Raw genomic sequence first — 20,092 nt, 5'->3', positions numbered from 1 at the left:
ACAAGGATGCCACTTGCTCTGAGATAAGCTCTGTAGTAATACATTGGTCCAAGGTTGGGGGTAGGGGGTAGGAAAGGACTCTGGCCAGGCACATCTCTACCAAGGTTGACTCGGACCCAACAAGCCAAGTTGGCTACGGTGAAAGGTCACAGTTTGTAATTTCCGATTTTGGTTGTCATAAAAAAGAAAACATCTTTTGAAGTATGTTCCCCCAAGGCCAAGGCAACTGGCCTCATTCCCAGAATACGCTATTTCGAGAGTAAGGAGGTGGGCGAGGCTGGAGGGAGGAAGTGCAGAGAGGCCTCTAGGCAGCGAGATAAATGGGGGTCTCGGGGCCTATAAGAGGCCGGGGCCAGGCCCGGGGGTGGGCCCCACCATGCTGCTCCTGGGACTGTTTCTGCTGCTGCTCCTGCTCACCAGCACCCGCCTGCTGTGGAGCCGCGGGGAGCCCTGCAAGCTGCACCTCCCACCTCTGGCCCCTGGCCTCTTGCATCTGCTGCAGCCTGACCACCCCATCTACCTGCTCGGCCTGGCTCAGAAGCTCGGACCTATCTACAGAATCCGCTTGGGGCTACAGGGTGAGTGCCTGACCCTTGTGGCCCCTCAAGATGGGCTGGAGGCTCCTCTCCCTGCTGACCCTGGGTGTTTCCCGCCCCTCCTCCCCATCAGAGGTGGTGGTGCTAAACTCGAAGAGGACCATTGAGGAGGCCATGGTCACCAAGGCGGTGGACTTTGCCGGCAGACCCCATGCAGCATCCTGTGAGGGGCTTTTCCCAGAGGAGCGCTGGGGGCTGGAGAGGTGGCAGGGAGAGACAGGCGCCTGCGTCCCACGCCAATGGTCATGTCAACTGGCCCCCTCACTTCCTGCAGACAAGTTGTTCTTTGGGGACCATCAAGACATCTCTCTGGGAGACTATACCCAACTCTGGAAGGCCCACAAACGGCTCACCCGCGCTGCCCTGCTGCACGGCATGCACAACTTCCTGGAGCCTTGGATGGAGAAGGTGACCCGGGAGTTCTGTGAGGTGAGACGAGATGCCATCATCACGGGGGGGCGGGGGACACCAGCCTCACCCCCCCTGCTCCTCACCCCCACCTGCTGTGCTCCCGCTCCAACCCCACAGGGCCTGAGAGCCCAGGCCGGCACCCTCGTGGACATCCAGAAGGAATTCTCCCTGTTCACCTGCAGGATCATCACTTACCTCAGCTTCACAGAAAAGGTCAGGGCTTCCCCTGCACCCCTGGTGGGTCCCCCGCCAGCCCTTCCCTGACCTTTCCTGCTCTTCGTGTTCTGTCAGGAGGACACGTTAGTCCAGGTTTTTCACAACAACATCCTGGACTTACTGTCTGCCTGGGAACACTGGTCCACCCAGATTTTGGACATCTTTCCTTTTTTCAGGGTGAGGAGGTTCCCCCAGGTCCCCACCTGGAGCCCGGGGTGGGGGAGTGCCCTCCTTACCACCACCCCCTCCCCCCCAGCCTGCTTCTGGGATGCAAATCTGCATTCCCTGCCCCTGCCCAGTTCTTCCCCATGCCGGGCCACAGGAAGCTGAAGCAGGCTCTGGAGAAGAGAGGCAGCTTGTTAGAGAAGCAGCTGCAGCAGCACAAGGTGGGGACCCAGAGAGTCCGCATGGCTGCTGTCACTACCCGGGGCTGGGCAGCTCCCTTGGCATCCGCCAAGCCAGGCACTGAGGCAGGGTCCTCTCCCCCACCCCCCACCCCCTCGCAGGAGAGCATGGTGGCAGGCCGGCCGAGGGACATGACTGACTACATGCTCCAGGAGGTCAGCAGGCAGCAGGGGGGACGGGACCTGCAGCTCTGTGAAAGGCATGTGGAGATGGCGGTGCTGGACCTGATAATCGGTGGCTTGAAGACCACGTCGAGCACCCTCTCCTGGGTTGTCCTGTTCTTGCTTCATCACCCGGAGGTGTGCCCTGGGGCCAAGCGAAGGGCTAACGCCCTCTGGGCTGCCTCGCCTCACAGCTGGGGGTGCAGCTTCTCCACCTTCTGTGGGTGGCTCCTGCAGGGCGCAGCTGAGGCTGGGCAGGGGGTGCGCTGTGCCCCCGCTCAGGCTGAGTCCGGGTTCGTTCCCTATTTCCCAGCTTCAGGAGCGACTGCAGGAGGAGCTGGATGCACAGCTGGAGCCTGGAGTCTCCGACTGCCCCTTCCAGTACAGAGACCGCGGGCGGCTGCCCTTGCTCAACGCCACCATCTCGGAGGTGATGCGCCTGCGGCCGGTGGTACCCCTGGGCCTGCCTCACCGCACCATGCGGCCCACCAGGTGATCTCCCAGGGCAAGGCTGAGCGGGGCCGTCAAGGTGGACCCTGGAGGGCCTCTCACGCCACCCTCCCCGCAGCATCCTGGGCTACGACATCCCCCGGGACACGGTGGTCATTCCCAACTTGCAAGGCGCCCTGCTGGACCCCACAATCTGGGAGCAGCCGCGCATGTTCCGGCCAGGTACGCACAGGGTGGGTGAGCTGCGGTGGTGTGGGGGTTGCAGAAGAGACCGGCTGAGGCCTCCAGGGAACCTGGGTTTGTTCTGCTGCCCGCAGACCGCTTCTTGGACCCTGCCGGCAGCACCAGCGTCAACTCACTGGTCTTTGGCTGCGGGCCCCGCTCCTGCCTGGGGGAGCCGCTGGCCCGCGTGGAGATCTTCCAGGTGCTGGTGCATCTGCTGCAGGCCTTCACGCTGCTGCCGCCAGAGGGCGCCCTGCCCTCGCTGGAGCCCGAGCCCTACTCGGTGCACAACCTCAAGGTCCAGCCTTTCCAGGTGCGGCTGCAGCAGCGCAGGCCGGGCACCTCCGCGCTGGGTCAGCGCCAGTGATCAGGCCAACACGCACGCGCCTCCGTTTCTCCTTTTATTGCTCCCGTACAACCCCTTCCCCTCCCCCCTGTAAACACAGTGCTGTGAGATCGCAGGTGAAGGTGCGCCGGCTCTTGTCTGGGCGCGACCCTCCCTCAGTGCTTGGCCGCAGTCCCACCCGCGCCTCAGTCTCCCTGCGCTGCTGGGGGTTGGTAGTTTCTTGGTCTCAGCTTCATTTCCGTGAAGGGCACTGAGAACTCGAAGCCTTTCCAGTAGTACCAGCTCACTCCCTGAGAAGTGGGGTGATGGGGAGTCAGAACCAGGCCTGCCGGATGCCCACTCTGCCCCTCAGGGGTCTGGACACCAGTGGCCTTCCCTCCCTGCTCCCCTCCGAAGTACTCTGCTGCCAAGGATCAGGGCTCCCCCCTGAGCCAACCCTTTCCATAATAAAGCATCTCCTCAACATGACCTGGGGGTTGGCATGACTGTGTGCTCAGATGGGGACCAGGGGTACCCGAACCCACTGCAGGCAGGCTAGGCCGACCCCTGCCTCCACCTTTAGCTCAGTCCCGCGCCCCAGCCCCTCACCTGATGGTCCACTGTGCTCCCGTAGAGTCCGTTGAGGTTGGCGTAGTGGCAGTTCCGGTACCACCAGGCCCCGCGGTAAGACACGGCACAGGAGATGAGCAAGTTATTGGGGTCGCGGTCTCGAGCAGAAAAGACACTGCCGCTATGGTAGCTCAGGGAGTCCCCTGGGCAGGGCGTGGGAGGTACCATGAGGTCTCGAGTCTCACACCCATCCCAGCCCCCTCTGCGCCTGCTCCTGGGGCCGGGCCGTACCTGCGGTGCCGTGATAACCCTCCACGTGGAGGCGGTAGTACTGGGCGGCCGAGTCCACGCGGAAGGAGTCGTACTGGGCGAATACGGCCTCATCCCCAGCGCGCAAGTCCACGCGCAGCGAGTAGTCGCCGGCTTTCGTCAGGCTGTGCAGGGCCTCATTACCTGGAGTGGGGAGCACGGGTTCCATCAGGGCGCTGGGCTCCGTGGCACCCCTCCCTCCCAAGTTTCCAGTCCCAGGGTGGGGCACCCACCCAGCCAGAACTCCCTGGAGACGTTCCCAAAGCCATGGGCGTACTCCTCCCAGTCCCGCCAGAAGTCTGTCTTTCCGTCCATGCGGCGCTGGAACACCTGCACATGGGGCGAGAGCACCCTCAGCAGACGGCTCCCGGCCTCGCACCTCCCTGCCCCCCAGCCCCTGGGTCTCGGGCGGCACCCACCAGCCAGCCACCCCCATCCGTCTCCATGTCACAAAACACGTTCAGGGGGCGCTCGCGGTTGCCGTTGAGGAAGATGGTGGTGGCTCTGGAGGTGCCGGCCCCGTTCTGCATCTCTTCGCCACAGTCCCGGGGGAAGGGGACACGCAGGCCGCCTGGGAAGAGCAGAATGAGGGCCGTCCTTGCCACAAGTTGCGGACCCCCGCTTCCCTCTCCGCGCCGGCTGTGGGGCCCCCCGGGCTCCAGTACCGGTGGTGAAGGAGGTAGTCACTGGGGGCGTGAAGCTCTTGCCCCACACGGCCCGGAGCCAGGCGTTGTAGAGGGTGGAGGGAAAGAGGCCCTGCAGCTTGTAGGAGGTGACGCTTCCCGGAAGCAGGATCTCCTGTGGGACAGAGAAGGGTCAGGACAGAGGCAGACACGTGCCTCTGAAAGAGAACAGGGGGCAGAGAGCCAGCCAGCAGGGCTGCAGCTGAGGGCACCTGGGTCTCTCCGCCAGGGGTGTTAAAGCTGAGCAGGTAGCCGGTAGGTGGGTCCTGGGGCTCAGCCCAGGTGAGCAGGGCTGTGCGGGGGGTCACTTCCTTGGCCTCCAAATCCCGGGCGGGCTCCAGCCCTGTGAGGCAAACGTGAAAGAAGATGAAACGAGGCACATGCCGACCCCTGGGCCTAAGACGCGCGGGCCGTACCCGTGGTGAAGTTGACGCTGGCCGGGGAGGTGACGTTGTCCCCGCGCAGGCCCCGCACGGTGGCTGTGTAGTTGGTGTGACGCTCCAGGCCTGTCACCGAGTAGTTGACAGTGCTGCCCGGTGCCGAGTCCTTCAGCGTGGCCACTGTGTGGGAGGGAGCGGGGGTCAGGGGTCAGTGCCTGCTCCCCCAGGCTGGGCCCACGTCCCCTAGGGTGCTCCCACCTTGGCCTGTCTCATTCTCTGAGGCCGTGACCTGGACGTCAAACTTGTCCACGGGGGTGCGGGGCTTGTTCCAAACCAGAATGGCAGACTGGTCCGTCAGGTTCACCACGTGGAGCTGGGTAGGGCCGTCGGAAACTGGGGGAGAGAGGGTGCTCACAGCGGGCCACGTGCCCCTCACTCCCTGTGCTGCTGTGGGGGTCCCACTGACCTCCCCTTCGCACCCCATCTCGCCTTCACGTGCCCCGTCTCTCTCACCCGTGCTGAAGGTGCCAGTGAGAGGCTCACTCTCCTCAAAGCCACGGACAGAGACCACGGTCACCTGGTAGGTGGTCCCTGGGGTCAGCCCCTGCAGCACCTGGCTCTGGGTTCTGCCATCCACCTGTATGCTCTGAGGCTCCCCTGAAGACACAGTGATTCAGGGGGTCAGCCGGGAAGTGGAGGGGGAGTCACCAGAGTGGGCAAAGGGCGAGATGCAGGGGAAGGGAGTGAAGGAGAGGGGGGCGTCACCTTCGTCTGCCAACTGGTAGGAAACTTTGAAGCTGTCCACTTGGGACAGTGGCAGTGTCCAGCTGACGTTGGCGGAGGTCTCACTGATTTCACTGACCTGCAGGTCACGGGGACTCTCCAGAACTGCAGGGAGGGGGTAGTGAGGCCAAGGCAGGGAGACTTCAGCCAGGAGCCCCACCCTCCTGGCCCTGGCCTCAGACGGGCTGGTGGTCCCCCAGCTCCCACCACCGCCCCACTCCCTGCTGGATCACCCACCCAGAAGGACAAATTCCCCCTCCTTAGGGCAGCCCACGGGGATGGCTCTCAGGGGGACTTACCTGGACTGAGGGTCCGGGCAGTGCCCTGGATGCTGTCAGCTTTGTGGGGCCCGCGCAGCCCATACAGTGTGACGCTGTAGAGGGTCCCGGGGTTCAGGTCGCGCAGCACGGCTGAACGCTGCCCGCCGCCCACCTTCAGCTCCCGCTGCAGCAGGGGCCGTGGGTAGGGGTCCAGGGGGCTCGATGACGGCACCCCATAGCGGAGCAGGAAGGAGTCAAAAGCCCCAGGTGGGGCCTCCCAGTTGAGCCGCAAGGAGCTGGTGGTGACATCGGTCACGGAGAGCTGGGACAGGCGGGGGCCTAGCTCCTCTGGAGTCTGACCTGGTGGCGCAGGCCCTGCAGGGCGGGCGGGAGACAGAGGCCTTCAGCTGGGCAGATCCCTCTGGCTCAGCCGGCCTCTATCCTCATCTGTGAAACGGGGCTGAGGAGGGGTGGCTCCCACAGGCTGCCCTCGGGGACTCGTGTGTCCCTTCCCTGGCCTCACCCGTGGTGCCCTCCACGGAGACGGGCCCCAGGCGCTTCCCATCACGCAGGCCGTAGAGCAGGAACCTGTAGGATGTGCTGGGCTCCAGGTTCGACACCAGCACCTTGTTCTGGTTGCCGGCCACGAGCAAGGCCTGGGTTTTCCCGTCGGCTCCCGGGTACTGGACCACGAAGGAGTCAAAGGGGCCCTGGGCCACGGTCCAGGAGAGGCGCAGCGAGTGCGGGGCCACGTCGCCCACCGACAGCTCCCCGAGCCGGGGCCCTTCCGCGGGCTCAGGGGACTCCGGCCTGGCTTCTCTCGGGGCTGTGAGGAAGAAGCCAGGGCACAGCTGAGTGCCAGAGATTGTGGGTCCCCATTTCATCCCAGTCTTCAAAAAGGGGTGTCCCTGGGGGTGGGGGTTCTGGGTCCTGATCACAGGCTTGGGTGCAGAGAAGCCCAAGGTTACCACTGTCTGTCCAGCATCTGCCCTTGCTCCCTCTGCCAGAGCCCTGGTAGGGTCTGTCTTGGGGCCTCTGCGCCCCTCTGCAGGGCCGTATACTTCCAGGGTTCCTCTGCTGAGTCTTGGTCAGGAACTTCTCTCCTCTGCCATGTCTGTGGCACCCCTGGTCGGCCGCCCTCCCTCCCCTGAAGCAGGGGAAATGCACCTGCTTCCAGAGCACAGACACATTGTCCTCCCTTCTTTTTTTTTTTTCCTCTTTGGGTCACACCCGGTGATGCACAGGGGTCACTCCTGGCTCTACACTCAGGAATTACCCCTGGTGGTGCTCAGGGGACCATATAGGAAGCTGGGAATCGAACCCGGGTTGGCCGCGTGCAAGGCCAACGCCCGACCCACTGTGCTATCACTCCAGCCCCAGTTTTCCCTTCTGAGAAGGCTGACAACCAGTCTGCAGAGCCCCCCGGGTGCATCACGCCAGCCAGGTGGGGGCCCCATCCCTCGAGGCAGATCTGGACCTGTGTGGGACTTGGGAAGCAGGGGCACCCCTCCACCGGTGCAGCCTCTGCTGGTGGGTCTCTAGGCCCCTGTTTTTCTAGAACCACTCCTGACTCTCCCGAGGAAGCGAGTTTGCCCCTCTCTTTGGGAAGGCTGTCCTGGGGAAGGCAGGCAGAGGCCTAGGATGTGTGGGAATCAGGACCACGCTGGTGTTCTTTTCCTGTCGCCTATCCTGGGCCCTGCTGTTGGCCGAGCCTCTGTCTCCCTTAGACCTGGCCCTGCTACCCTCCTCCCCTGGGCCTGGGTAGGGTCCCTGAACCTGCCAGCCCCTTCCCTTGTCAGCCCAAGGCACGAGAGAGCCCGCCGGAGCAGCTCACCGGTCACTCCCTGGGCGGAGATGGGGCCCTGGTGCTGTCCGTTGAGGAGCCCGTAGAGCAGGAACGTATATTTCCTGCTGGGCTCCAGGCCTTCGATGGTAATTTCCCGCTGGTCTGCGGCCGCGGGCACCGTCCGGGGGCGCCCATTTGCGTCAGGGAACTGGACCAGGAAGGAGTCGAAAGGGCCCTGGGGCACTGTCCAGGAGAGGCGCACGGAGTCTGGGGTCTCGCCGGTCACTGTCAGCTCCCCGAGGCGGGGTGGAGGTGGGGGCTCCTCCAGGGCAGCTACAGGGGGAGAAACTGAGTCATGAATTGCCTTCACCTCAGGGAAGCAGGGAGTTGGGACCGGCCCCAAGGAGATAGAAGTGCTGGACAGGCAGGGTGACCAGCCGTGCCTCGTCCTGGGGTCATTGCCCCTCCCTCGGGAGAGAGGGGTGCCAAGGGGGCCTCAGTCTCACCTTCGCCCCCTACTCCCTTTACTGCAGTAGAGTCAAGGGGTGTCAGGGAGACACCCCCAAACTGTGAGCCCTGGGCCAGCAGGAGCTCGCCTGACCCTTCCCCTTGCTCTCCTTCAGTGGCCACCAGGGACAGCTGCAGGGAGCAGAGGAAAGAGAGGGGACAGGGGAGACGCTAGCGGGGTGGGAGTTGCGGAAGAGAGCGACCGAGTCTGAGGGCTTGAGCCCCAACTGGACGCAGGCTCATTTCGGTCTGGCCAGTGACTCAGAGTTCTGGGAGTGGGCTCTGAGCGTCCCTGACCTCCCTCCACCCCTCCCTGGGGGGACCCGGGGTGGGGGTGCTGAGTCACGGCCACAGTGATTCCAGATTTTTCCATAGTCATTTTACTGCCAAACATTCCCATATTTTCCGCCTCTTGTGTCAGACTTGGATGGAGGGAGGAGAATGTGGACGTTTACTGAGCGCCTCGAGATATTAATCATAAGCATTACGCAGGTGCAGGAGCAGGTCCAAGAGAAAGAATGGCGTGTCCCTGGACACAGCTCTGACCAGTGGGTTCTGAACATGGTCTGTGTGGCTCCCTTTCTTCAGTGAAGAAAGGAAGCAGTGCTCAGGGCAGTGCCGAGCACACACCGGACGCTCAAGAAACGTGTTTGGGAGCCGGAGCGATAGGACAGCCGGTAGGGCATTTGCCTTGCATACGGTCAACCCGGGTTTGATCTCCGGCATCCCCAGCATCCCTGAGCATCGCCAGGAGTAATTCCTGAGTGCAGAGCCAGGAGTAACCCCTGATCATTACTGGGTGTGACCCCAAAACAAAACAAAACGTGTTTGGGGGGCCAGAGTGACAGCACAGCAGGTCGTGCGCTTGTCTTGCACACGGCCGACCCAGATCCGCTTCCCAGCACCCATAGAGTCCCCCAGCCCTGCCAGGAGATGGCCCTGAGTGCAGAACCAGAAGTGAGCCCTGAGCACTGCTGGGTATGGCCCCCAAAACCAGAGGGGGGAAATGTGTTTTGTGTTATATCATTGTCATAAGCCCAGGCTAAAGCTAGGAGGGCGGGCAGTGTGGGGAGCAGGGGGGCTGTTCAAGGGGGGGTCAGGGGAGAGGGGTGAGGGAGAGGAGAGGAGGCAGCTCACCTGTGGTGCCCTCAGCAGAGACAGGGCCCAGCCGCTTCCTGCCTGCCTGCCCGTAGAGCAGGAACTTGTATTTCCTGCTGGGCTCCAGGCCAGGGATGATGACCTCGCGCTGGTCTGCAGCCAGGGGCACCACCTGGAGCTGTCCGGCCCTGTCCTTGTACTGCACCACGAAGGAGTCGAATTTGCCCTGGGGGACTGTCCACGAGAGGCCCACCGAGTCTGGGGTTACGTCCGTCACTGTCAGCTCCCCCAGAAGGGGTGAAGGTTTCCTGTCGGGGACTGGAAAAAGAGAGAGATGCATGGAGAGAAACAGACTGATTAGGGAGGCCGGTTGATGAGGGAGGCAGGCTGATGAGGGAGGCAGGCTGATGAGAGAGACAGACTGATGAGGGAGGCAGGCTGATGAGACAGACAGACTGATGAAGGCTGGCTGCTGGGAGAGACAGACTGATGAGGGAGGCAGGCTGATGAGACAGACAGACTGATGAGGGAAGCAGACTGATGAGAGAGACAGACTGATGAAGGCTGGCTGCTGGGAGAGACAGACTGATGAGGGAGGCAGGCTGATGAAAGAGATAGACTGATGAGGGAAGCAGGCTGATGAGAGAGACAGACTGATGAAGGCTGGCTGCTGGGAGAGACAGACTGATGAGGGAGGCAGGCTGATGAGAAAGACAGACTGATGAGGGAGGCAGGCTGATGAGAGAGACAGACTGATGAGGGAGGCAGGCTGATGAGAGAGACAGACTGATGAGGGAGGCAGGCTGATGAGAGAGACAGACTGATGAGGGAGGCAGGCTGATGAGAGAGACAGACTGATGAGGGAGGCTGGCTGATGATAGTCTGGTAAGGGAGGAGCTGGGGGCAGGGACCAGGAAGTTCCTGTGTGTGAGGAGAAAAGAGAGAGGGAAGTCGACGTAACAGAGAAGCCTGGGAAGAAAGTGAATGTCCCTGGGATACAGGAGTGGGGAGAAGGAAGGGAATGAGGCTAGTGAACCCCAGATGGGTCCAGAGTGAGGTGCACAGACACAGGAACCCCGACTGTCACCACACAGGACACAGGGCCATTGAAGGCTCCCAGGGACCCTGTGGGCACCAGCCTCACTCACGGGTCTTTGCCTCTGCAGATACCGGGCCGTGCTTTCGCTCATTCTGGAGCCCAAAGAGGAGAAACTTGTACTTGCGGGCCGGGTCCAGACCAGAGACGATAAGCTCGCGGAGGTCCCCGCGCACAGGCAGGGTCTGGAGCTGCCCCTGCGCCCCCCTGTACTGCACCAGGAAGGAGTCGAAGGGGCCCTGGGCCACCATCCAGGACAGATGCACTGTGTCTGAGGTCACAGCTGCCACAGCCAGCTCCCCAAGGCGTGGGGCCACGGGGGGCTCTGTAGGCAGGGGCGCTGTAATGGAGCAGAGACAATTGGGATTCAGCACAGAGCCCCCCCTTCCTGGGAAAATCGCTCTCCCCAGCTGGGAAGCAAGAATCTGGGAGAAAATGGGTCTGCATGTTGGTTTTTTGCTGTGTTTGGGGGGCCACCCCCTGTTGTTGCTCAGGACTTACTGCTGGCTCTGTGCTTAGAGATCACTGCTGGTGGTCTGGGGGGCCCTATGGGGTGCTGAGGATTGACCTTGGGTCCGTCCCATGCAAGGCAAGCACCCTGACTGTATTTCCTCTATCGGCATGTGCCATCCACTGTATGCGCAGTTCACAGAGAACCCCTCAATCCTAACTCAACACAGGAAGCAGGTGCCATTACTATCCACCCCACTTGGCAGCCGATGGTACAGAGCGGTCAGGAAACCCTTTTTTTTTTTTTTTTTTTTTTTTTGCTTTTTAGGTCACACCTGGCAATATGCAAAGGTTACTCCTGGCTCATGCACTCAGGAATCACTCCTGGCAGTGTTTGGGGGGCCATATGGGATGCTGGGAATTGAACCCAGGTTGGCCACGTGCAAGGCAAACGTCCTACCCACTGTGCTATAGCTCCAGCCCAGGAAACACTTCTTTTATGAGGGGTCACTGGCCACCCTGCACTCAGGAATGAGTCCTGGTGGGACCCAGGGGTTCTGGGGGAGAGAACCTTTTGGGGGTGTGCAAACAACTACCCTCCCCACTGTACTATCACTCTGGTCCAGGAAACATTTCTACAATCCAGCAGGGGCCTAGGAGCTGGCCCAGAGGGCTGGCACACAGGGCTGGAGGCAGGAGACACAGATTCCACCTCTGACACCTCAGAGTCACCCAGGCAGCATGCTGGGAGCAGCCCCCGGAGCTCCAACAAGGGTGTCCCTCCAGAAAAAGAATCACCGAGCAGCACCTCAGACACGAGCCAGACTGGGAGCCTGCACCGCTGTTCACGGGGGCCGCGGGGAGCCAGACAGGGAAGAGGGAGAGAGTGAGGTGGAGGCAGCACCGACCAGAGTGTCCGCCCTCACACTCACTCCGGGACTCTGGGGACAGGGTCGGGTGGGTAGAGGTGGCAAACCCGAACACAAAACACAGCACCTTCATGAGGAGCAGGAAAATCTGAGGGGGGGGGGGGGGAGGGTGCCCAGAAGCAGAAGGAAATGGGGGGACAGGACTGCCCTCACTCACCGGTCACGCCCATGGTGGACACGGGGCCCACTCGCCGGCCCTCGTGCAGCCCATACAGGTTCATCTTGTACTTGCGCCCCGGCTCCAGGTCCTGCACGGTCACCTCACGCTCCTCGCCCCTGACACGCACCAGCTGGGGCCGCCCCTCCCTGTCCTTGTACTGGATGGTGAAGGTGTCGAAGTGGCCCTGGGGGACGGTCCAGGAGAGGCTCAGCGAGTCTGGGGACGATCCTGTCACTGTCAGCGTCCCCAGGACGGGCTCCTCAGGGGGCTCCGTGCTGGCTTCTGTAGGGCTGGGGGTGCTTTCCATCTCTGTGGGGGGCTCTTCCTCTGAAACTGAGGAGACAGAGTATATGAGCGCCCCAGAGGCCTGGGGAGAGAGTGCAAGAGCCAAAGCCCCACGGGGCTCTGTCATTGGGGTCAGGCCTCGGGGTGAGTGGGGGGCTCCCAGGGGACCTTCCCTCGGTCTTCAGGGGGCCCCAGATAGAGGCCGTGACCAGAGGGGCTCCTGCACCCTATCATCCGGCCCCAGACACAAGGGTACCCTCCCTCAAGGGCCCAGCCTGGGGTCCCCCTGCCCACTCACCTGTGGCCCCGATGGCAGACACGGGACCCACCCGCTGGCCACTGTGGAAGCCAAACAGGTTCATCTTATACTTGTGGTCTGGTTCCAGGCCCGAGATGGTGACTCTGTGCTGGTGGCCTGGCACCCTCAGTGCCTTGGGCTGCCCATCCCCATTCTTGTATTGGACCAGAAAGTGATCAAAGTCGCCCTCAGGGACGGTCCAGGCGAGGCTCAGGGACTCTGGGGTGGCGTCAGTGACCGTCAGCTCCCCCAGGCGAGGCTTGCTCTGCGGTTGGGTGGTGGTTGGGGCTGTGGTTGTCTTTATTTCATGGTCTGGAGCTGGACAGAAACATACAAAGAGGCCTCCTCAGTCTTTGGGTCAGCAGGGGACTGTGGAGGGGACAGTGAGATGATAAGGAGCGGAGAGAAGATCACCCCTCCCCATCTCCAGGCTGGCTTCCTCTGACCCTCCTGCATCCCTGCCCTGTCCATTCACAGCACTAGTCAGGGTTTCACTCCCCTGGACTCATGTCCAAGCCCAGAGTCCTGCCTAGAGTCTTCCTAGACCCGCTCCTGCCCCAGCTGCCAGAGAACTCAGTGTCCAGCTCTCCCGATTCCCTTCATGTCTGTCGCCTCTGTATGCCGGGAGCCCCATGCTGCCCCCGATTCACCCTTCTCCTCCTGCCTCCTCCCAGTCATTCTTCCCAGGGGAAGCAATGAGTGTTTGGGTGGACGCTGATGGAGTCTGTCCTGCCGACAATGGTGCAGCGCCTTCTATGCCTCCAGAGACCCCTAGCGGTGAGCTGCCTTGTCTCCCTGCCCCCATTCCAACTACTCCCAACAAAGCATTTTGTTCAGAAGTTACCCACATGCCCTGGTATTCTCGGTTCATCAGCAGGAGCACTGATCTGTCACCAGTCCCTGCTTCCCCATGTGTCCTTGGGCAGGCTCACTTGGTTGATCTATTGGAGTCTAAAGTCTAATATACCCGAACGAGAGGCTCAGGGAATGAAGACTGAGAACACTCTGGTTTCCTCCAGTTTCCTCTGTGTGGGAGCTAAGACAAGCTCGGAGAGGCTCTGGTTCCTTTATTTATTTTTTTCTTTTTGGGTCACACCCGGTGATGCTCAGGGGTTACTCCTGGTTCTGCACTCAGGAATTACTCCTGGCAGTACTCAGGGGACCATATGGGATGCTGCCGGGTCAGCCGCATGCAAGGCAAATGCTCTACCCAGGCTATTTCTCCAGCCCCGAGGCTCTGGTTCCTTTGCAGTGAGGAGCTTTGCTACTCAAAGAATGAACCCCACCAGCATACTGAGGATCTTGCTAGAAATGCAGATTCTCTGGCTACAGCCCATGTCAGCTGAATCTGAGCCAGAACCTTTAGCCAGAACACTCCCAGCCCACCTCACCACAGACGAGCCACCAAGAATATTATTCTCTGCCCCCCCTGGGAAGGAAAGGGTGTCTGTCTCTTCCACCCCCCCACCCCCCAGCGGCACGGTGGCCACCGCCTCAGAGCTTATTGGACAGTCAGGTATGAGCCGGCGATGATGGGGCAACTGCAGCCTCATGGGATGGGGGGTGGAACCAGCACGTCCTTTCCACCCCACCGAGACTACAAGTTGCCCCCATGAGCGGTTCTCTGGAACGGCCATGGATCCAGAGGCACACAAACCAATCTCAGAACTATGCGGCTTTTGGCAGAAATCCCTCCAGACTTAATTAGTAAAATATCAGAAATTCAAAGCTTGAAGACATCATATGGTCTTCATAACCAGCAATAGAAAACAAATTATTTCACGATGCCTTTTCAGCAGGTCTGATTGTTGGAGGAACATTCCAAATAATAATGGCGAATCTTTTGTTGAAATAATGAATGTAATCAAAGTAGAGAGTTAAGTGGAAATCATCTGCTTCACAGGCATTGGAAGGGGTGGGATGGGAGGTATATTGGGGTCTTTGGTGGTGGAAAATATGCACTGGTGAAGGGATGGGTGTTTGATCATTGTATGACCAAGATATACACCTGAAAGCTTTGTAACTTTTCTCACGGTGGTTCAATAAAAAGAATATTATTCTCATAACAGGAGTCAAGGGAATGTCTTCTGGGGCTTATGTCCCTCCTCACTCACCGGTAATGCCCACGGTGGACACAGGGCCCACTCGCCGGCCCTCATGCAGCCCATACAGGTTCATCTTGTACTTGCGCCCTGGCTCCAGGTCCTGCACAGTCACCTCACGCTCCTCACCGCCAATACGCACCAGCTGGGGCCGCCCCTCCCTGTCCTTGTACTGGACGATGAAGGTGTCGAAGTGGCCCTGGGGGACGGTCCAGGAGAGGCTCAGCGAGTCTGGGGACGATCCTGTCACTGTCAGCGTCCCCAGGACGGGCTCTTCAGGGACCTCTGGGGGCTCCGTGCTGGCTTCTGTGGGGGCGGGGGTCTTCTGAGAGTCTGACAGAAGATATGGGGGGAGATACAATCTGAGAAGGAACTTCTACAGGCGATATCGGTAAGGACAGCAACGTGCACAGACCAATAACCTTCTCCTACTGGGGTTAAAGGTCTCAGGATTTGTAACTGGTCATTCATGACCATGGAAGGTCTGAGATGGGCCCGCGCCCAGACACTCAGCGGCTGGCTGGCTCCGCCAACCTCCAGCAGGCGGTTTTGAGTCGTGTGCCAGGAGCAACATAATGCTCTTTCCGTTGACCCAATATTCACATTTCTGGGCAACAATCCTAAGAAAATTATTAAAAAGCAGGAAAAATTGCATCACAGAAGTTCTTTGGGGGAGAACAGCACCAGGAGGGGACGGTGCTTTGCTCTGGCCCTTTCATCAGGAAGCATCCAATAACCACTGGAATGATGATTAATGCAGGTGGTGAGCCACAGGATAATGTTCACAGTCTAATTTATGTACAAAAAAAAAGTAAAAATCAAGACTTCTGCAAACACTTTGCAGCTTAAAATATGCCCTGTGGGGCTGGAGCAATAGCACAGTGGATAGGGTGGTTTGCATGTGGCAGACCCAGGTTTGATCCCTGGCATCCCATACGGTCCCCTGAGCACCGCCAGGTGTGGCCCCAAAACCAAAAAATAAAAATAAGATATGCCATGTATGAAAAATGCAGAACAAGAGCTTGTGCTCAGGGCAGTTATGGGTCAAAGGTACACAGGAGACTGTCCTCCCTTTTTTTACACTTTCCATCCTGTTACAGTCTTTTTATTAGAACGTAGCTCCTGAACTAGAGAAATTAACGCAGGCTGGAGGTGTAAAGTGGAGACAAGGCCTGTTCGACATGCTTGAGTTGCCAAGCACTGGTGTGGAGCATCCTGCACGGGGGGAGGTGCTGGCTCCCCCTCAACGTGAGGACTGTGTTCCTGTCCATTTTCTTTTTTTTATTTTATTTTTATTTTTATTTTTATTTTTTGCTTTTTGGGTCACACCCAGCGATACTCAGAGGTTACTCCTGGCTCTGCACTCAGGAATCACTGCTGGTGGTGCTAAGGGGACCATATGGGATGCCGGGGATCGAACCTGAGTCAGCTATGTGCAAGGCAAATGCCCTACCCACTGTGCTCTCACTCCAGCCCCATCCTGTCCTGTCCATTTCCTAACGGTCTCCTCTCCCCCTTGGCCACGTTTTCAACACTCCTCTACAAATAAGGCCCTTCCCCCAGAGTCAGGGAGGCTGCGGGAAAGAGGCTCACCTGCTCTGAGTATCCCAGAAAGGAGATCGAACAAAGCAAAGCCTCTCACTTGGTGTCACGAAGGCACCAAACTGCCCTCCTGAGGACTGGTCGGTACTTCCACACACAGAGTAGGTCTCAAGGACCCGCTCTCAAACAAGAGGGTGCAAACGATGGGGACTCAGAAAAGCAGATATTATTATTATGCTTTTTGAATTGAATTCACCTTGTGATTTTTCCCCTCTAATAACATAGGCAATGAGAACACTACCTTTTTCATCATTAGAACTGAAGTCAGTTACAAGCAACATAGCAGATGAAGGAAAGGTGAAAGAGTAGAAGAGAAGACGCTATCTTCACATTATTGGGGCTGGAGAGATAGTACAGTAAATAGGGTGCTTGCTTTGTTTGCAGCTGACCTTGGTTTGATACCTAGCACCCTACATGGTCCCCTTGAGCCCACCAGGAGTGACTTCCGGGTGTAGTCCAAAAAACAAAACAACCAAATAAATAAATAAATAAATAAATCTGCACTGCACTGCACTGTCCTCCCATTGTTCATCAATTTGCTTGAGCGGGCCCAGTAACATCTCCATTGTGAGACCTGTTGTTACTGTGTTTGGCATATTGAATACGTCACGGGGAGCTTGCTAGGCTTTGCCATGCAGGCGAGATACTCTTGGTAGCTTGCTGGGCTCTCCGAGAGGGGTGGAGAAATAAAATAAATAAGTGTTTTTTCCTACTTTGACAATATAAACACTCATTCATGATTAAATAAACAAACGAAAACCTTCACCTAAATAGGAAATGGCCTCAGAGAGGAGAGAGGAGAAGGTAGAGCTAAAAGTGACATAAGGACAATGGTGGAGCACTTTGGTGATGGTGACAGAGCAGTAACTCTGTATATTAAAACCATAGATGTTATTGTAACCATGTACCCTAAATATGATTAAAATATTTTAATTAGAAAAAGTTTTAAACAGTTTAAAGTTTTTCGCTAATTATATAAGAAATTCTTGCCATAAAGAAAATTTGGACAGCATAGGACAGAATAAAATAAACAAAAAAATGTGCTGGAACACATTGTCTCCTATAAACCATGCATCTCTTGGGATACGTTTTCTTCCAGTTTTCTTACCAAGCATGCTATTTTCAAGTGGTTGTGATTAGTGTCCCTGCAAAAATTTGGGTTTCTTTTTCAATGTAATATGTATTTTTTGAATTTTTCAATTAAAGAACTGTGATTTACAAAGTTATTAAAAGTTGAGTTTTAGGCATATAATATTTCAATGTAATATATAATAAAGTGCCTTATGTTGAAATGTTTCCTGATGACTTAATAAGACGATCATCTTTTGGATGTTGCTAATAACTTAATCATTTCAGTGTGTATGCAGCCAACCCAGGTTCTATTCCCAACATGTCATATGGTCCCTTAAGCACTGCCAGGAGTAATACCTGAGTTCAGAACCTGAAGGGAAGGAGGGAGGGATGAAAGGAAGAAAGGAGGAAAGAGAGAGGGAGGGAAGGAGGAAGAAAGGAAGGGAGGGAATGAGGAAGGGAGGAAGGGAGGAAGGGAGGAAGGAAGGAAGGGAGAGAGGGAGAGAGGGAGGGAGGGAGGGAGGGATCCCTATCTCACACCATCTCAAGTTAATCATTTCAACTTAATATGTCAGCACAGTTGTTTCTGCCTTTAAAAATTGTTGTAACAGGGGTTGGAGCGATAGTACAGTGGGTAGGGAGTTTGCCTTGAACTCAGCCGACCTGTGTTTGGTTCCCAGCATCCCATATGGTCCCCCGAGCACCACCAGGAGTAATTCCTGAGTGCAGAACCAGGAGTAGCCCCTGCGCAACGCCGGGTGTGACCCAAAAAGAAAAAAAAATTGTTCTAAGAATGTTGTGATCAAGATAGAAAGAAAAGAAAGACCTGGTAAAATTAGGTTGGCCTTTACCCAGAACTTTTCTCCCTGGGAGGTGACCTGCACAATAGGATGAAGTCTGTATGCAGAGAGACTGAAGCTGGTAATGGCCAAACCACCACAAATAGGCCCCAGCCCAGGGCTGTCACAGGACAAGGCCTGGGCAATCGGGGCTGGCTAGAGAGAACTAACCACAAGTTATCCATGAGCCATAGGGAGATGCCCTCAGAGCCCTGACCCCCCTCACTCACCTGTCACACCCATGGTGGACACGGGACCCACTCGCCGGCCCTCGTGCAGCCCATACAGGTTCATCTTGTACTTGCGCCCCGGCTCCAGGCCCTGCACGGTCACCTCACGCTCCTCGCCCCTGACACGCACCAGCTGGGGCCGCCCGTCCCTGTCCTTGTACTGGATGGTGAAGGTGTCGAAGTAGCCCTGGGGGATGGTCCAGGAGAGGCTCAGAGAGTCTGGGGACGATCCTGTCACTGTCAGCATCCCCAGGACAGGCTCCTCAGTGGTTTCTGTAGGGCTGGGGGTGCTTTCCATCTCTGTGGGGGGCTCTTCCTCTGAAACTGAGAAGGAGACAGAGTGCATGAGCACCCCAGAGGCCTGGGGAGAGGGTGCAGGAGTCAAAGCTCCGTGAGGCTCTGAGGTGGGTGTGGAGAAGCCCATCCTTGGTGCAGACCATGCGGGGGTCAGGGTGCTAGGGCCTTGGAGTGAGTGGGGTCTTCCAGAGGCCCTTCCCTTGGTCCTCAGGGGACCCCAGATAGAGGCCGTGACCAGAGGGGCTCCTGCACCCCATCCTGGCCCCAGGCACAGGGGTCCCCTCCCTCGGGGGCCCAGCCCAGGGTCCCCCTGCCCACTCACCTGTGGCCCCGATGGCAGACACAGGGCCCACTCGCTGGCCACTGTGGAAGCCAAACAGGTTCATCTTGTACTTGTGGTCTGGCTCCAGGCCCGAGATGGTGACTCTGTGCTGGTGGCCTGGCACCCTCAGTGCCTTGGGCTGCCCATCCCCGTTCTTGTACTGGACGAGGAAGTGGTCAAAGTCACCCTCGGGGACGGTCCAGGAGAGGCTCAGGGACTCTGGGGTGGCGTCAGTGACCGTCAGCTCCCCCAGGCGAGGCTTGCTCTGCGGTTGGGTGGTGGCTGGGGCTGTGGTCGTCTTCATTTCATGGTCTGGAGCTGGACAGAGACATACAAAGAGGCCTCCTCAGCCCTTGGGTCAGCAGGGGACAGTGGAGGACGGTGAGATGATGAGGAGCGGAGAGAAGCTCACCCCTTCCCATCTCCAGGTTGGCTTCCTCTGACCCTCATGTGCCCCTGCCCTCTCGCGCCATCAGCCAGTATAGCCCTGAGCACTCCCTCTCTCAGCACCTGCTTTTCTCTGGAGATGAGTATGACTCAGTGTTATTGATGGATATCAATTTGGTCATGGGTGTCAATGATTAGGTGTGTAAAATTTGGGAGCTGAGGCACGTGTCTGATTGTTCCCTGTGATCACTGAAATATGTGACCGTGTTAGGAATTCACCCTCGGGGTTTTCAGGAACCAACTGCCTTCCCCAGAGGGGAGCCTGGAGCTGTCGTCCCTGTGTGTGAGTGGAGCTGATGAAGCTATAGCCCCTGCCGGACAGGCAGTGGAGGGAGCACCTGCTCACAGCAGCCAAGGAAGGCTTGCGGGGCTCTGCTGAGGTCGCACAGCTCAAATGGGCCGAGACTATTGTCAAACAAAAAGTAGGATGGCTGATAGCACGAAAGTTTTGACATGAGCAGACCCTCTTTTAAGTATGCTTGCTTCGTCTCAAGGACATTGGGATAAAAACACTTAAATCATTAGGTAAGAGAGACATACAGAGGTTACCACAGCTGCCTGGCACACAGTCAATCCTGGCTCCATCCCTGGAACCACATATGATCGACCTGCTCCCTCCACATGGCCAAGAGTGATCCCTGAGTGCAGAGCTAGGAATAAATCCTGAGCACTGACAGTCATGGCCCCTCATACCCCCCACTCCTCCCACCACACACACACACACACACACACACACACACACACACAAAGACACCTGAATTTTGACAATAACATGAAAATTAAGTCCCATTTCAAGACATGT

General features: G+C 58.0%; 2 protein-coding genes across 2 annotated transcripts in view; one reads left to right on the top strand and one right to left on the bottom strand.

Annotated features, from left to right (window-relative positions):
- Positions 1-376: 376 nt before the first annotated feature.
- On the top strand, positions 377-2,828 carry LOC130036036 (steroid 21-hydroxylase). Its single transcript, XM_056128007.1, has 10 exons — positions 377-578; positions 670-759; positions 871-1,025; positions 1,125-1,220; positions 1,299-1,400; positions 1,523-1,609; positions 1,730-1,927; positions 2,103-2,281; positions 2,358-2,461; positions 2,557-2,828. The coding sequence occupies exons 1-10, from the start codon at positions 377-379 to the stop codon at positions 2,826-2,828; spliced, it is 1,485 nt and encodes a 494-aa protein (XP_055983982.1).
- A 28-nt stretch (positions 2,829-2,856) lies between these two features.
- The window catches only part of TNXB (tenascin XB), a 54,187-nt gene continuing 36,951 nt past the window's right edge, over positions 2,857-20,092 (bottom strand). The window contains exons 21-41 of the mRNA XM_056128006.1: positions 18,844-19,161; positions 18,225-18,548; positions 14,495-14,815; positions 12,381-12,698; positions 11,795-12,130; positions 10,311-10,598; positions 9,202-9,480; positions 7,606-7,890; positions 6,295-6,597; positions 5,811-6,146; positions 5,494-5,616; positions 5,242-5,385; positions 4,987-5,121; positions 4,765-4,908; positions 4,561-4,691; positions 4,331-4,463; positions 4,085-4,236; positions 3,899-3,995; positions 3,648-3,809; positions 3,396-3,559; positions 2,857-3,097 (exon numbers count right to left, since the gene is read on the bottom strand). Coding sequence (XP_055983981.1) covers positions 2,993-3,097; positions 3,396-3,559; positions 3,648-3,809; positions 3,899-3,995; positions 4,085-4,236; positions 4,331-4,463; positions 4,561-4,691; positions 4,765-4,908; positions 4,987-5,121; positions 5,242-5,385; positions 5,494-5,616; positions 5,811-6,146; positions 6,295-6,597; positions 7,606-7,890; positions 9,202-9,480; positions 10,311-10,598; positions 11,795-12,130; positions 12,381-12,698; positions 14,495-14,815; positions 18,225-18,548; positions 18,844-19,161 — 4,598 coding nt within the window. The 3' untranslated portion in view covers positions 2,857-2,992. The remainder of the gene's footprint in view (positions 3,098-3,395; positions 3,560-3,647; positions 3,810-3,898; positions 3,996-4,084; positions 4,237-4,330; positions 4,464-4,560; positions 4,692-4,764; positions 4,909-4,986; positions 5,122-5,241; positions 5,386-5,493; positions 5,617-5,810; positions 6,147-6,294; positions 6,598-7,605; positions 7,891-9,201; positions 9,481-10,310; positions 10,599-11,794; positions 12,131-12,380; positions 12,699-14,494; positions 14,816-18,224; positions 18,549-18,843; positions 19,162-20,092) is intronic.

Source organism: Sorex fumeus, unplaced genomic scaffold (genome assembly GCF_029834395.1).
Source record: "Sorex fumeus unplaced genomic scaffold, SorFum_2.1 ptg000063l, whole genome shotgun sequence".
In the NCBI taxonomy this organism is placed as follows: Eukaryota; Metazoa; Chordata; class Mammalia; order Eulipotyphla; family Soricidae; genus Sorex; species Sorex fumeus.
The sequence above is the reverse complement of the archived record's forward strand: the minus strand, read 5'-3'. Positions and strand labels throughout refer to the sequence as shown.

Excerpts from the sequence above, each read along its gene's own strand:
- LOC130036036 (XM_056128007.1), top strand. The coding sequence starts at position 377 with ATGCTGCTCCTGGGACTGTTTCTGCTGCTGCTCCTGCTCACCAGCACC. Across the intron at positions 579-669 it reads AATCCGCTTGGGGCTACAGG|AGGTGGTGGTGCTAAACTCG; the intron begins GTGAGTGCCTGA and ends CCTCCCCATCAG. Across the intron at positions 2,462-2,556 it reads GCCGCGCATGTTCCGGCCAG|ACCGCTTCTTGGACCCTGCC; the intron begins GTACGCACAGGG and ends TGCTGCCCGCAG.